Genomic DNA, 16046 nt, shown 5'->3' with positions numbered 1-16046 from the left:
CTCTCAGCAGAGAGCAACAAGCCTACAACGGTATACCTATTCAATCATTACACTTCACTCACTTCATTTCTGAAATATAAATGGCAGCAATGATAAATCAGACACAATGCTGTATACACACTCAGACTGTTAAGTACACACACTCACACTTCTGGCATAGTAAATTGCCCTTGGCAATCGACCGGAGTTGTGCTCAGTTTGAAAGAAAGAGGAAAGCTACGAGTGCTCTTGTTGGCACACATGGTTTGAACTATGAGGACTTGATTTCTTGATCATGTTTACATTAGAGGAACTCAGTTGTCAAAGTGTGACGTTATTGTCACAATGTAATTGGGATCAAAAATAATATAAGCATCACGAGCAAACACAACAAGATAACTTATTACAGTTACCTTTTATTACTGAATTTAACGTTATTTAAACTTACTAAAATATGAGAAATTTTGACAAAAGCAGAGCCCTAGGTCTCCATGGGGCACTGGTTGAATTTCACCATAAGTCTCATCCCTCCATGTGTGACAATCTGGATCTTCAATCCATGGAGACTCAGTCCTTCAAAGTGTTCGTCGATCATTCTCAAACTACGCTGCTGACTTCCTTTACTTCATGGACCTTAGAAGATGATCAAATGGCCAGAGTTGAATTCAGGAACATAGATGATGGAGGACCACCATGGGCGGAGATACCGGGGGCCCCAGCGTCAAAGGTGGAGTCAACTGATCTAATGTATATATGCATATATGAATTGACATCATCATCATCATCATGCCCATAGCAATAATGAACGTGCCCCCCCAGACTTCCAAGTCTATCTCCGCCTATGAGGACCAGACTTCCCAGTTGGAGTCGGAGTATGATTGATGAAGCAAGTTATGGAGATGAAACTAAGATTGAGATGAAATGTAATGCGAAGAGATGATCTCGCTGTCACCTTATGTAAGGTTGGCTGCTGTTGAGGCGCCCAGTCAGCGCCGATCTCACCCCATTTGCATATAGTCTGTTGTTCTAGAGCCATCAGATGATGGAAGCATGTCATTTTGCCGTAACAGCAATGAAGCAGGCAGATCTTGATAACAGTGCGGCACCATATGTGATGACTTCTGGTCGACCCCAGATGATGAAACAATATTTCAGGTGAAACTATTACTATTAGAAATATAGTTATTAATTAATTAGCACTTATTTAAATGGGGTGTCCCCTCTCCACATACCATGGGTTCGTACCATTACAATATGATTGAAGTGTTTAAAATTTTCAACTGGTGTCACAGGGAGTTTTTCTCTATTAGGGTTGTTAATAAATGGAATAGTTTACCTCCGGGGTCGTGAATTATAACACAATTGATACGTTTAAAAAAAAGTACGATAAACATAGTGGGATAAATCGAGAAGCTATCCTACTTAGTTGAGACAATCATAATCTTTTTTATGGGTAGTGTGTTATTAAATGTTTTTTGGTGATATATGCTTTTATATTTGGTATTTTGGTTATAATTGCCATCCATATTTTTTATGGGCAAATATGTTCATCCACCTCATTGGGCAGTTTACCTGTTGTGGCCCTCGTATTTGTATATCAATAATTACATAGAACATCCCTGTAGATACTGTATTGGAGATAGAGGTGATATTGGAGACAATTCTCGTGTATCAAGCTGACACATTGAGTTTGTCAATGTCATACATATGCTATCCTCAAAACTATAGCAATTTATCCAAAACTTTTTTTAGTGTCATTTAATATTTTACAATGTTTACTTTGGCTAAGTTTTAAAAAAATTGATGAATAAATTTTTAAATTATGGTTGATTTGTTCCCCTTCATTTATAGAAAATAATTTATGTATGTATAAAGTAATACCCTGGGTGTAACAATTTCTTTAATTGAATAACTTTTTTTGTCAAAGTTCCTGTGCATATATTTGTGATTATCTCATTATCTCAACCATGATTCAACAAATGAAGTTGTCAGTCCCATCGAATTTGCTAGTCATGGTTTGACTAATATTACATTTTCAGCTTTCTCAGCTACAAAATGAGGGCAAGCAAATGCTTCTTGTTACAAGTGGGGCTGTAGCATTTGGTAGACAGAAGCTTCGTGCTGAAATACGGATGTCTATGTCAATGAGAGAGACATTGTCCCCAAAGACTACTTTGCAAAAGGTAAATGTCTTTATTGTTTCAACACTCACAATCTTTATGTCAATAAGCGATTCAATAAATAATAAGAGATTCACTAAAAATAAAACATATAAATCACTAATACAATTGAATGACCAACGTTAGTTGAACCCAAAATTGCGAAAGAGCCACCGTTAGCTGTGGTTCTTTTGCAATTTTGGGTTCAACTAACGCCGGTCCTTCAATTGTATTATCTAACCCAAAAGAAAATTCATTTCTATACAAATCACTGTTGTAGTTCTAAATTTATGAGCTAACATAATGATGCAATATAAGACATATTGTTAAGCAGCATAAGGCTAACATAGAGAAATATAGAACATACCTCCCAAAACCTAGAGAAAATCATGAAAAATTCAATATAAAAAATTATTTTACTACAGTAATCATATTTTCAAAATGTGTCATGTTTTTCTAGAAATTAATGGTACAGTAGTAGTACCCCATATTCTGTAGAAATATTTTTTTACTTTGTGCCAAAATTTTGCAACATGATAAATCGCCTGATATTCTTAACACAATAATTTATCACTTTTCAAAAAACACATGAAGAAATATGTTTTCGATCAGGAACATAGAGTTTCTTTTGATTTTTTCCTATGCTGCTTATTTTCAGTGAAATTATGTGTTAACCTCATTCCTACATGTTGCAATACTATACTTATTTTCATCATTTGTAGTAATTTAAAATCATGCAATATCAGTGTTTCATGAAATTGCACTTCCTACTGTTGTTTCCAAAAACTTTAGAAATTGTTATTTATGGGAAAAGTATCATAGACATTTAGTTTTGTTCTGTGTGTATTAACCACCACATTTCTTTTTTATTACAATAGATAGTAATATGTAATTATGTTTATTTATAAATATTAATAATGAATTTTGCATTGCATCTACCAGTATGCGTCTACTGACTCCTTGGCCGATTTTTGCCCCTCATCTTGAATATTTTTCAGAAGTGAAATTAATAAAATGAATGAGAATGAATGAATAATTAAAAAAAATAATTAAATTTATACCTCAAGTTCAACATTATTGCCAGTCAAAAAAAAAAATTGTTTGATGCTATCCTCTTTGATGACAATGCACCTGGTCTGCAACTCTGAATTTATCTCAAACCAACCGCAGCTGAAAGTTGTATTCTTGCCTCCAAACACAAGCAACTTATTTCTTTCAATGGACAAAGGTATATACAAAATATACAAAGCATTCAACACGTGACTTTCATTTGTACAAATTTTAGATAATACAGTTTTTTAAGGACCAGATTGCAGTTTCAAGACAAGTTAAATTTTATGAAGTCATTTACATGGATATCATTGGTCCTACTTATCAGGTAACTTTGGGGTATTACTGTATTTGACATTGATGTATTCATGATATATCTGAAAAATTGTTTTTGTTTTTATTTGTTAATTTGCAGTATCGAAATCTGGATTCCCAGTGAATGTGTATTATTTATATCATTTTACATTTCTGCTCACATAGGGCATATTAACAGGAAAATTTACTGAATCACGTGCAGCAGCTGCAGTTGGACAATCTGGGCTTATGGCGTTATATGATGTCATGTTCTCACAGTTTGGTGTTAACATTGCCCAAGTAAAGCTTTAAATATTGACTTTGAATTAGGCCTTATTTATGAGTGTTTTACATTGCTATAGTACTATGAAATTTTTTCAAATCAACAAAATGTACGAGCTAAATAAGCAAATACATTCAGATGACCCATCTATAAGAATTTTTTACTTATGTGTATTATTATCCCTAATTATACTGTTAAGTAATCATACTTGATAAGAAGACAAACATTTATTTTAAAAATCTTTAACAACTTATCTGAAAAATTCTCCAAAGTTGTTCTAGATTTACACAGTTCTTACAATTTGCCTCTTTCAATCTTTGTGTTTATATTTGTATTTGTGTGTACCATAATCATGAGAATTTTGAAAGCTTCAGTCATATAATTTTTTTTCTCCACTGTTTAGGTTTTGGTAACAAAACCAGATTTTTATAATCCAGAGAGTCGGTTCAACTTAAAATGCACAGTACAGGAACTTCTGAGTCTTAACATTATTCCGATTGTAAATACAAATGACACTGTCGTTCCCCCAGCTGATTTGGACTTCATGAAGCAGAGGCAACTTCAACACAGTAGTGAGGTAGAAAACATTTTTAAATAATGAAACTATACAGCAAATTTTTAGCTATATAACCAAATATTTTAATTCACTCATAAAGTGAAAAATAAGAAATTGAAATACGACCATTTGTTTGATATAAAATTGAAAATTGGAGTCAATAGAATTTTTTTCTTGTGATTTCTTCAATCATAAATATGCATTTTCCCCCTAAACTTATGTTTTTCTCATGTAGAAAAGTTATCATCACTTATATGTACTGATTTTTTTTTATTGAATTGCAATTTAATTTTGTTATTTTCTCAAATGTTTTAGTCAATTAATATCAAAGACAATGACAGTTTGTCAGCTCATTTGGCAGCAGAAGTTGATGCTGATTTATTAATTCTCATGTCCGATGTTGATGGTATTTACACTTTGCCACCTGGTGAAGATGGAGCTCGTTTCCTTCATACATATTGTCCTTTCATCAATGGAAACATCACGTATGGTGAGAAGTCAAGTGTGGGGCTCGGAGGTATGGAGTCAAAAGTATGTTGTTATTTTCAATCTGTATTACTTCAAAAAAGAGGTACAAATTTATTTAAAATTACAAGCCATGCTCCTGCAAATTTTTTTCACTTCACAGACCTGTTTTTTCTGTGTGCAGTGTGATCAAACTGTTCATAGATTTGGGTTTTTAATTATTGTCATCAATAGCTCATGTTAAAATTTTTGTTCTTGAATAAAATTCTCCCAAATACAAGGTACAGAAGGTGAAATATTTCCCAAAATTATGAAGTTATTGGTTATGTTAATTCTCACAATCATGTGATTGCTTTAACAAACATTCTTGGTTAGCATCAGAATAAATTTAAAATACAGTATTATCCTTATGTAACGTTATTCTGTGGGCTAAGGAAAAATCATCATGAGCCCACCAAAGTTGTGTTGCTGCTGGCCTCTCTTCCAGTTTCAAACAATGTTGACATCTCTAGAAAATGCACTTATGAGTATTCAATTAGCACAATATTAATATATTTATGTTTATAAAAATCCTTACTACCAGGTTTCCCTGAAAGTAATAGCTAAGTCAATCCAACAGCACTTCACCAAAAGCAAATATAATAATTTTTCAATGGATTTCATGTGATCTGTGTTATCAACCATTTGAGGGTGCAGGGGGGTTGTAATATGGTAGGAGGCTTCCTAATGGTGCAACCTGGGTAATGCAAAATCTACCACTGATCATAGTCATTGTATAGCTTGTCTATACAATGGATCTGATACCTTTGGATCTGATTGTATTGATTTATGCAAGTTTGTATGACAATCTTTTATTGGTTACTCACTATCCATGGGTGGAGATACGGGGGGGGGGGGCAGCATCAAAGGTAAAGCCAACTGATCTAATGTGTTTGCATATATATGAATTGACATCATCATCATCATCATGCCCCCTTCCAGACTTTCAAGTTTATCTCCGCCTATGTCACTATCATTTCAAGCCTCCTGAGAGAGAGTGTGTGTGTGTATCTCACAACTGTTCTTTTCTCTAGTACAGTGTTTCTGAACCTATGATCTGGGAAGATGGGATAGGTAGTCTGCAGACGGGAAAATTTTTATTCTAACTAAATGAATATTATTCAATTGTATATTACTAGTATTAATAATATTCATATAGATTCAAATAAAAAACTAGGCCCACATACTGTAAATCAGTGTACCATTAAATTATTTCAGCAATTTTAGTAGTCCTTGGGTTCAGAAAGGAAGAGAAACACTGCTTTAGTAGTCTTAGTGGCTGCAGATGGCATATGTTTTGTTTTTTTAATTTTGTGTCACAAAAACATCTCCCTATGCACCACACAGTATAACATAGGGTCATATAAAATGGTACAATCAGCATATTTACCGTGGAAAACAAAAAAAAAAAAAACAATTACAATACTTTGTACAAAAGAGAAAAATTGTTTTCAAAGAAAATAAAACAATAAAAATAATGATAAAAAATAAATATATGTTTTAATGATCAATTTTGATCTGAAACTATCACATCATGTCACTCTTTTGATTTCAGTTTTTTTAGTCTGATTTTTTTTTTGTAAGCCAATGCGTTCCTTTGCATGTAATTATTGTAGAAAAGATGTACTGGCTGAACTATCTGTCCAACTTCTTCAGCATTAGTTTTTTTTTCAGCAGTTGTGGCTGTTTTACTTTGCACAGTATATCCACATTCTTTGAAACAACTGGATTGTACAAATAATAATCAGGTGCTGAAAATAAGACAGAATAGTGTAAAAAGTTAGTTTTCATTTCAAGTTTTGCACGGTATCTTGGCAGGTACAATTTGCTTTAAAAAAGTGTAATGTTGAGTTCATTAGTAGCAATTGGTGTATAAATATCTACATTCTAAATGTATACATCCAACAGAAAATACTCTAATGCAAAAGTAATGATGTTTTCTACATTGATGAACATTAAACTTGCACTAACTGCTACTTCATTATTTACCACTAATATCAATGAAACTATTTTAGATTCATTCTTAATAATTTGATATTATAAAGTGACTGCTTTTTTATTGATTACAGGTCTAATATTGACATACCTTTTGAGAATAATTTGAAATATTTTGATCATTTATATTTTTCATGAATTTTTTTTAAGATATTGAAAGAAAATAATAAAAAAGTCAGGTGAGCTGTATGTAATAAATTGATTTCCAGCTGCTGGTTTAAATTTTGATATCAGATTAACTAAAATTAAATAAAGGGTATTGAGCACCAATTGTGTGTGTGAGATTTTTTAATTAGAGTGGCCTTCCACTTTGAATGACATGAATATATGTTTTTATGCATTTCTATGTAGAGCATGAAAAATATGGGTTTTTATTTATTTTAGGTTAGAGCTGCTTCATGGGCTTTAGAGCGTGGAATTTCAGTGATTATTTGTAATGGGAAAGCAGAACAAAGTATCTCTCAAATTTTACAAGGACGGCGTGTTGGTACTTTTTTCACAAATCATAAAAGTTCAGCAGTGCCTATTGAAACTGTAGCAGCTGAAGGTGATGAGTTTTTGTAGCAATTTAAACTGTAATTTAGAGTATTACTAAAGAAAGAAATATTAATATTACTAATAATATAGAAGGCATATTATTTCTCTTTTCTGTGGTAGGTTAGAGAAGTTTTGCTTTTGTCTTGTATAAACATTGAATCTTCATATACTCGAGTACATTATATATTCCACTTTAGAAAATAAGCCCAAAATTAAAAGGCCAGCACAAATCAGACACAACTAAAGACATTTTATTTGAAATTTTACAGAAGCATAGAACAGGAATCTGTGCATTATTTGCATACAAATCTCTTATTAATTGGAAAAAAATGGATGATAACAATAAGGAATATGGCCTACCCTTACACTAATACAGACTTAGCAAAGACTATTTAGGCCACAGATAAAATTCTCAATAATTTCAGAAGGCAGTAATTGCTACTTTTGCTTGCGAAAACTTTGGAACTCTTGGATTATTTTTGCAGAGGTTTGTTAAAAAGCTAAAAGCCCTCACATGTGGTCTTTTATATATATTTTGCTGATTTGGAATTGGGTCCATAATTACACCATCCTGTGAGATCACAGAATGGTGATTATGTATGAAATCAACAATGGTGTAAAGAAATTTTGTGAAATCACAAATTGGTGGGCTCGGAAGACTCTGGAAACTTCTCCAATAGATTGGCTTCATTCTAACCTTCCTATGGCTTACCATCGCTGACCATCTTCAAAATGCCTTCTTTGAAATCTATAGACCTTTGAGACCTAATGACTATTTTGGAGTTTCTCCCTAGCATCCTTAGTAGAAGTAAGGAAACAAAGAAAGAAACACCTGTTTTCACCAATAACCTGATTGACATGTTTTTTGCTGAGCCAATTTCTGTTATGTTTGTGTTGTAAATTTGCATATTATGCTCTTAGTATACAGCAAGTTTTGTCCCATACAGTCCTTTTGTTTACTCGTAATCTGAGAATTTGCATTTCATGCTTATCTTTTGGAGAGAAGTGCGCAATGAATCCTGTCTTGGGCTTTAGACATTTTCCAATTGAGAACGTTTATTCTGAGTGTTTATTCCCCTCCCCCACAGAATATAATATTTTTTTCCATTTAGCAAATTCATTGTTATCAAGTTTTAAAGTTTATTTCAAGACATTTTTAGGTGCTGGTTTTTTTATTATGTATATGATCAAAACTTGTCAAAGACAGCTATGAATGAGTGAAAAAATATTATGCTCTGTTTCATTTTATCTAATAAGAAAAAAAAATTCTGAGGAATTTCATTGTTAACTTTATTATTTTTGTGTGAATAAATACAGATACTGTACCCATATTAAAAAATTGGAAGAGATTCAGTTGCTAGATGCCGCATATCTCCAAAGTTTACAGAGCTTTTTAGGTGTTCAGCTAAGTTTTAACTTGTGAAACTCTGTAGTTTCAAAGTATGGCCTCTGAACCTATAGAAAGAAATCTCTTCTTTCTTCTGATGATGAGTAAAGAAAAATAATCAAGTTTACATAAACTCTTGATTTATTTAAGTGCAAAAGTAACTAAATCTATCTGTTACTGACCTCAATGCTATAGTAGCAAAGGATGAAACTACTCAAGTAAATGCTACCATTCCATCATAAATTAAAAACAAAATGAAAAATGATAAATATGAGCATGTGTGTTATGTAACAAAGCTTCCAACATAATTTCATTACGGAAGAAGCATAATACTCTCAATTCTTTGAAAAGCAGTAAATTTCAAAGGAAAAGCAATTTTCTAAGAATTTTCCAACAAAAAATTTTAAAAATCCATGAATTTCCTTTTTTTCTCATTTAGAACTTATTTAACAATGCTGCATAACTCAGAGTCACAACTGGGGGGAAGCAGGCAGGTCTGGTGGCCTGAGCACCAGATCAAAATAAGGGGGCATAAAATCCACTCCCTTTAACCACTTGTTTAACTGGGATTATACTGGGATGTGTTCAACTGAACTGATGGGGTAACTAGTTGTGGGCCTGACATAAACACCAGCCCCTTCTGTCTCAGATCAGTTAAAGCAGAGGCATATGTATGGTTTTACCGCTAATGGGCTGCCCGAATTTCGCCGCCCTTCTCTCATTCGAGTTAAATTTTCTTGACCACTCATTCCTCAAATTCACCGCCCTTTACTATAACACACTTAGCCACCTTTCCCCCCCCCCCCCATCAATATACTCATGTCTCAGGGCGGTTCTGGAAATTTTCAGGTGTACGCGAATAATATTTTGGTAGTAAAAAATTGCCCCTTCCCTTCAGTTAGCGGCTTCTGCAGCTGCAGTTTGCAGGATTCAAGATCCAGACTTGCGGTATCTCCAAGTCCCTCTTTTGGTCACTCATATGATTGTATACTCTTTTAGTCACTCACATGCTTGTGTACTCTTTTAGTCACTCACATGCTTGTGTACTCTTTTAGTCACTCACATGCTTGTGTACTCTTTTTGTCACTTACATGCTTGTGTACTCTTTTTGTCACTCACATGACTGCACACTCTTTTTGTCACTCACATGACTGCACACTCTTTGGGTCACTCACATGTTCACACAGTCTTTGGGTCACTCTTTTGGTGATTCACATCCTTGCACACTGTTTTGATCACTCACATGCTTACACCCTGTTTCAGTTACCCGTATTGTTGAACACTGTTTCAGTCACCCACATGCTTGCATACGCTCTAGGTTATTACTTTTTTTGTCATTCACATGCTTGTGTAAACTGTAGGTCACTCTTTTGCTCACTCACGTGCTTACACTCTCTAGATTCAATTGGTCTAATTTCTTACTCTCAGGGCAGAGGCGGACTCATAGTTATAAAAAAAATTTTGCTGTCTTTCTCCCATTATATACTAATTTTCTTAGCCACTCATTTCTAAAATTTGCCGCCCTAGGCTATAGCTAGCTAACCTCCCATAAATACCCCACTGAGTTTAAGAAACTTTTAGTGAATACTCATTATATATATAAGAGTAAAACTATTATCACTCATGAATGATGAAACCAATGTGTGATTGAAATTTCTAATTAGAATTTCATAGTTTGTCTTTGCCAAGTCTTAATTATTGATAGCATTCAAAATTTTTCAAGGAAAAATTTTTTTAATTGAAGCTAAGAAAGGTAGTAGAACCCTCCAGCAGCTAACAAATGAACAGCGAAGTGACATTGTTTTGCAAATGGCTGATCTTCTACATAGTCGCAAGGGTGCCATTTTACAAGCAAATAAAAAAGATCTTGAAGAGGCTAAAGGAACAGGTGATTGATAAATTATTTGCACAGTTTTTTTTTTTTAAAGAAAGGAAAGTAATATTTTTCCTAATGGTATTTGTTTTAATGTTCTTTTTGCTTATTAATAATATTAAATTTATCACACAATTTTATTGTAAATGAATCTTCCTTCTCAAACATTTCAACATGCAGGCCTTGACATGGCTCTAATGGCAAGACTCACATTAACAGAAAGCAAATTAGACAGCCTGGCTGAAGGCTTGAAGCAAATCGCCAACTCATCACATGTGTTAGGACGGATCCTCAAACGCACACGTGTGGCTGAGGGTATGGAGCTAAAACAAATTACTGTCCCTATTGGGGTTTTGCTAGTAATTTTTGAATCTCGCCCTGACTGTTTGCCTCAGGTAAATTCTGTTTCCAATATTTAACAGTTTGCTATAATATACATAATAATAATAATGATATACATAATTTTTTGCCAATATTTTAAACTTTTTATTGTTTTTGTTTAGGTTGCAGCTTTGTCTATCATCACTGGCAATGGTTTGCTTCTAAAAGGAGGGAAGGAAGCAAATCACACCAATTTATGTTTGTTTAAATTAGTTGAAGAAGCTCTTTCAATACATGGGTCATCTAATGCTGTAGCTCTTGTGAGTAATACATGTCAATTAGAAATTGTTAAGTTTTTTTTTTTTTTTTTTTAAATTTAAGTTTGTTTCTTTTTCTTTGAAAAATTAGTTATTGGTATTATTTATAACTTTAGAATAGAAAATGTTTTTTTATGTCTAATCTGACAACATTTTTAAATTTGGACAGAAAAAAAGACAAATTCTGTCTACACTTTTCATGAGAGATCAACATGGAGAGAATTCAACAAAATATGAGTATATCAATAAGTTTTTAGGCATCATGTGCAAAGCCAATCCAACTTGTTGATGCAGCATATTATTTGTTTGAAATTATGAGAATGTGCTTGCTTTTTAAGTTTACTGTTAGGTAAAAGATAATAATTTATCTTCTCTTTTTTATATTATAACATTAAATTCAATAATATTATAATATAAAAAAAAGAAGATAAATTATTTCAATATTAAATTCATTTGTAAATAGTTATTTTTAACAGAAGAATACCCCTGTTTGAGATTCATAGGTTTGAAATACCTGTATTTCTATAATGTTTCTTCAGTAATGTTTTTCTCAAGATTATTGAAGAAATGAATTATGAAATTATGAATCTCAAACAGGGATATTCTTCTGTTAAAAATAGCTATTTACAAATAAATTTAATATTTAAAAAAGAGAAGATAAATTATTATACTTTACGTAACAGCAAACTTAAAAAGCAAGCACATTCTCATAATCAGAACAGACCGATCACGACCAAGCTCTATCAGTTACACGGTTTTAGCTCATTTCGCTGGAGGTTGTGGTCATGCCAGAAAAAATTCTGAAATACAAGGAGAAAAAAAAATTGGGTTCCCTATCACGGGATCTAAATGAGCCCTACTCATGTATATGTGCCTTTACATATGCAACGCCTTTGAAATACAGCAGAACATTGATAACTTGACACGCAGATAAATCAACACTTATTATTCTCATGGTTGGCACAATACCAAATTTAAAAGAGAAGAACCCTTATAACTCGACATATGATGACTGCATCCTGCTCAATTCAACTATGATTTGTACTGCCCTATCACTTAATTTTCAGAAATTTCCATTTGTTTACCAGTTTGAAAAATTTTACATTTTTCATTTGTATTCCAATATAATCTTGTTTCATTATTTTCTATTCATTTGTTGATTAATATGTGTCAAAGATTCTCCCTCACCTCTGTCACACCTTTAGGTAGGATTACTTCCCCATAATTACTGCTGTTCAAGTGAGAGGAGGAAAGTTTTTGCTTATTTTTGAGAAATTGTACTGCTTATTCACAAATAAAAGATCTTCCAGCAATTGAAATAGGATTTTTCTGCCTAATTGGGGATAATTATGGAAACTTTTCATAGAAAATTGCTGATCAAAACATTATATGAATTTGTGTAGATGATGCGATATAGAATTTTTTATTTACATATAGGTAGATATATGTTACATAAAATACATGAACAGTTTTTTTTATAAACCATGGTGAGATGAAATAAAACCTTGCTAACTTGGCAGCTGCTAAAGTGGACATGTTTTTTGATCCCACTAAGGTGTTGAGTTATCAAGGTCTCACTGTAATTTTTTTTGCAGCTGTAGATGTAACATCATGAAAAAATTTTGGATTACAACTTTTCAACCTGTAATTTGGTTATACATCAATAATGTTTTTCTCAGAAACCCACTTTCTTGAAGTATTATCATACTAAGATATCAAGTTTAAATAACAGTTAATGCCTTTTCTAATTTTTAGATAAATAGTCGAGAAGAAGTTAGTGAGTTGTTGCAACTAGAAGAGTACATAGACCTAATTGTTCCACGGGGTTCATCACAACTGGTTCATTCAATACAGCAACAGAGCAAAGGGATATCTGTTCTGGGCCATAGTGAAGGCATTTGTCATGTTTATATAGATGAACATGCTGATATTGATACTGCATTGCGGATAGGTACTTGTTTTGGTACTTTTTTGTTTCAAAATACATAAAGTGTTTGTCAGTATTCCATAGCTCTTTTATGCAGACAAGGCATATTAACTTGTCCAGGAACTTCTCAAGTTCGCTTACAAAAACTAATGACTTGTTGGATATTTCAACAGCCCTCTGTTTTAGTCAATTAGTGCAGAGGACACTGCTAATCACAGCAATATTTATTACTCTCAAACTTTGATATTTTTCATAGCATATTTTACATTTTATTTCTTGTGAGTTTCATGCTGTTTGCACAACCTCTATATGGTGTTGTAATTTTTACAAACATGAATGTATGTTATAGTAAAAGATCAGTATACCTTAACATTTATCACAAAAATGTGGTAAAAGTTTTGAAAAATTGTTTTATTTGGGCTTCCACTAGTAAATGATAGAATTCATTTGTTTAATCATTATATATCATATATTTATCAATTGCATGCATCATGATTATATTTATTAATTAATTGTAAATCAAAAGTAGTTATTGTTTGAAATTCCTCATACATTTATTTATCAGTTTCTCTTAGACTAATAAAAAAAAAGAATCAATGATTTTATTACACATAAACGTGGGTGGAGATATGGGTAGTTGTGGTAAGGACTGATCTAATGAATGTGCATATATATAATGTATATGTGTGTAGAATCATTGTGCCCCCTCTTCTCTCAAGTCTATCTTCACCTATGTTCATAAACAATGTTCTCTCTAATCTGTGGTAAAATCTAAACTTTACCCCATTATTCTTTTACAGTAACATGTTAATTATATAAAAATTTCTTTCAGTCAAAGATTCCAAATGTGATTATCCATCAGCATGCAATGCCATGGAGACTCTTTTGCTGCATAAAAGCCTGATAGACAAAGATTTTTTTGTTGAAATCTGCAGTACCCTTCAAAAAGAAAATGTAAGTGAATTATTTATTAATTTCAATTTTTCTCACTTACTATATATATTTGTTGTGGGAGTGGTAGCATAGGTCAATAAGTCACAGTCAGCTTACAGTATCAAAGGATGTTTAGAGGCGTTACGATTTTGATACCAGCTTAGTCTTTGTCAGAATCTTTTTTGATGCAGAGGTACAGCAGAAACAGCATGAAAGATGAAAAAAAAACCACATTGCTGCTGTAGGAAGACCCCTTCCACCACCTATGTTAGCATATCAATCTCTCACAAGAGACATGAAAAGAAAAAAATTGTGGGACCCAATCATTCCCAATCAACAATAAATAGTTAGAGTTCTTGTAAATTTTTCTTTTTAGTTAGCCCACTTGTTCAGAAAATAGCCATGGTGTATAAAAATGATGATATTTATTGCATGAAGAGGTTTCATTTAATTCAGTTAGCTTATTCATTGTTTTTTCTGCTGAACAAAGGAAAATTTTTTTAGTGATTTTATGGTTTTCTTAAATTGTTCTTACATAAATAAAAGTTTGTTGTATATAACTTGATATTAAGTGCCACTGGGTTGGCATGATGAGTCATACAAGATTTCTCGAAAGACTCATTATATTTGGAGATGATGATTTTAGGAAGAAAATTCATCTCTGTCTCCACTGTAACTCAAACCTTGGTCTCTCAAGTGAGAGGAGTCTTTTGAGGAATCTTGTATTAACAAGTGTAGAGAACACCTTTCTTTACATTTCAAGTCATAGTTCAAATTATGGTTACTTTGTGGTAAGCCCTGCTGTTAAATATCTTTTCAAGAAAAATTTAGAGGCAAAGACAGTAGAAATTTAAAAAAGAACACCAAAGATAAAAATGGCTGTTTAACTGTAAATACAGGCATGTTTAATATTCTTTATGATATCTTCAAAAGTATGTGATGCATATTGACCAAAAAAGTAATCATGAACAAATTCTCTAAGAAGCACTTTTTATGATCAGCATTTTTTTTAATTGAATTTTTGAGAATTTATTTTTGTTGTAATTAATATTAACTTAATTAGTATAATCTGTGATTATTATGCAATAATGTAATGTGTTTGATTATTATGTATGCTGATATACCGTATCACTGTATATGATATATTTACAATCAGTGCAGGAGGGATAAATCTGTTCAATAATTTACAGTTATATATATATACACTGCTCAAAACAATTAGGGGAGCAAGCAAAAAAGTGAAGAAAACCGTGCGAGACAGCCACGTATTGGCATACAATGGATAGTACACGCATATCAATGCGCAATACAGAAAAAAGACGTAAAAAAATTTGGAATTAAGCTTCAATTCTTTGAAAATATGGAAAAAACATGAAAAGATGATTTAGGGCAACAATTTGGTTACATGTAAACGATAAAAAAAAAGTACTGTTTAGACATGATGCATGAGTTTTAATAGGGCGTGTGGTCTCCTCGAACAGCTAAGACTGCTGCACACCTGTTTGCCATGGATGCGATGAGGTTATCGATCAGACTTTGGGGAATACTGTTCCACTCCTCAAGAAGTGCAATCTGCAAGTCTCGGACAGTAACAGGCGGCCTTGGTCATGCAGCAATGCGTCGTCTGAGCATGTCCCAAACATGCTCGTTGGATTCAGGTCAGGAGAGCACGCTGGCCATTCCATACGCTGTATTGTTTCAGCTTCAAGCATGTTCTCCACCAGACGAGCTCTATGCGGTCGGGCATTATCATCCTGGAAAACAAAGGAATCTCCAATGGCTCCAGCGTAAGGGATGACATGAGGTCGCAGTATCTCGTCTGCATACCTTCGGGCCGTCAAAGTGCCATTCCGAATGATATGCAGGTCCGTACATCCACCTATGCTGATTCCACCCCATACCATCCAACCAGCTCGTCTGTATTGTGACCT

General features: G+C 33.0%; 1 protein-coding gene across 1 annotated transcript in view; it reads left to right on the top strand.

Moving 5' to 3' along the window:
* The window catches only part of P5CS (Delta[1]-pyrroline-5-carboxylate synthase), a 46596-nt gene that overhangs the window by 20283 nt on the left and 10267 nt on the right, over positions 1-16046 (top strand). The window contains exons 3-12 of the mRNA XM_089232821.1: positions 2019-2162; positions 3669-3782; positions 4169-4342; positions 4637-4852; positions 7205-7367; positions 10489-10632; positions 10798-11012; positions 11121-11258; positions 13011-13206; positions 14015-14136. Of these exons, the coding sequence (XP_089088947.1) occupies positions 2019-2162; positions 3669-3782; positions 4169-4342; positions 4637-4852; positions 7205-7367; positions 10489-10632; positions 10798-11012; positions 11121-11258; positions 13011-13206; positions 14015-14136 (1626 nt within the window). The remainder of the gene's footprint in view (positions 1-2018; positions 2163-3668; positions 3783-4168; positions 4343-4636; positions 4853-7204; positions 7368-10488; positions 10633-10797; positions 11013-11120; positions 11259-13010; positions 13207-14014; positions 14137-16046) is intronic.

This window comes from Pholcus phalangioides, unplaced genomic scaffold (genome assembly GCF_987345545.1).
Source record: "Pholcus phalangioides strain wild (caught in Gottingen) unplaced genomic scaffold, Ppha-v1.0 ptg000007l_1, whole genome shotgun sequence".
NCBI lineage: Eukaryota > Metazoa > Arthropoda > Arachnida > Araneae > Pholcidae > Pholcus > Pholcus phalangioides.
The sequence above is the reverse complement of the archived record's forward strand: the minus strand, read 5'-3'. Positions and strand labels throughout refer to the sequence as shown.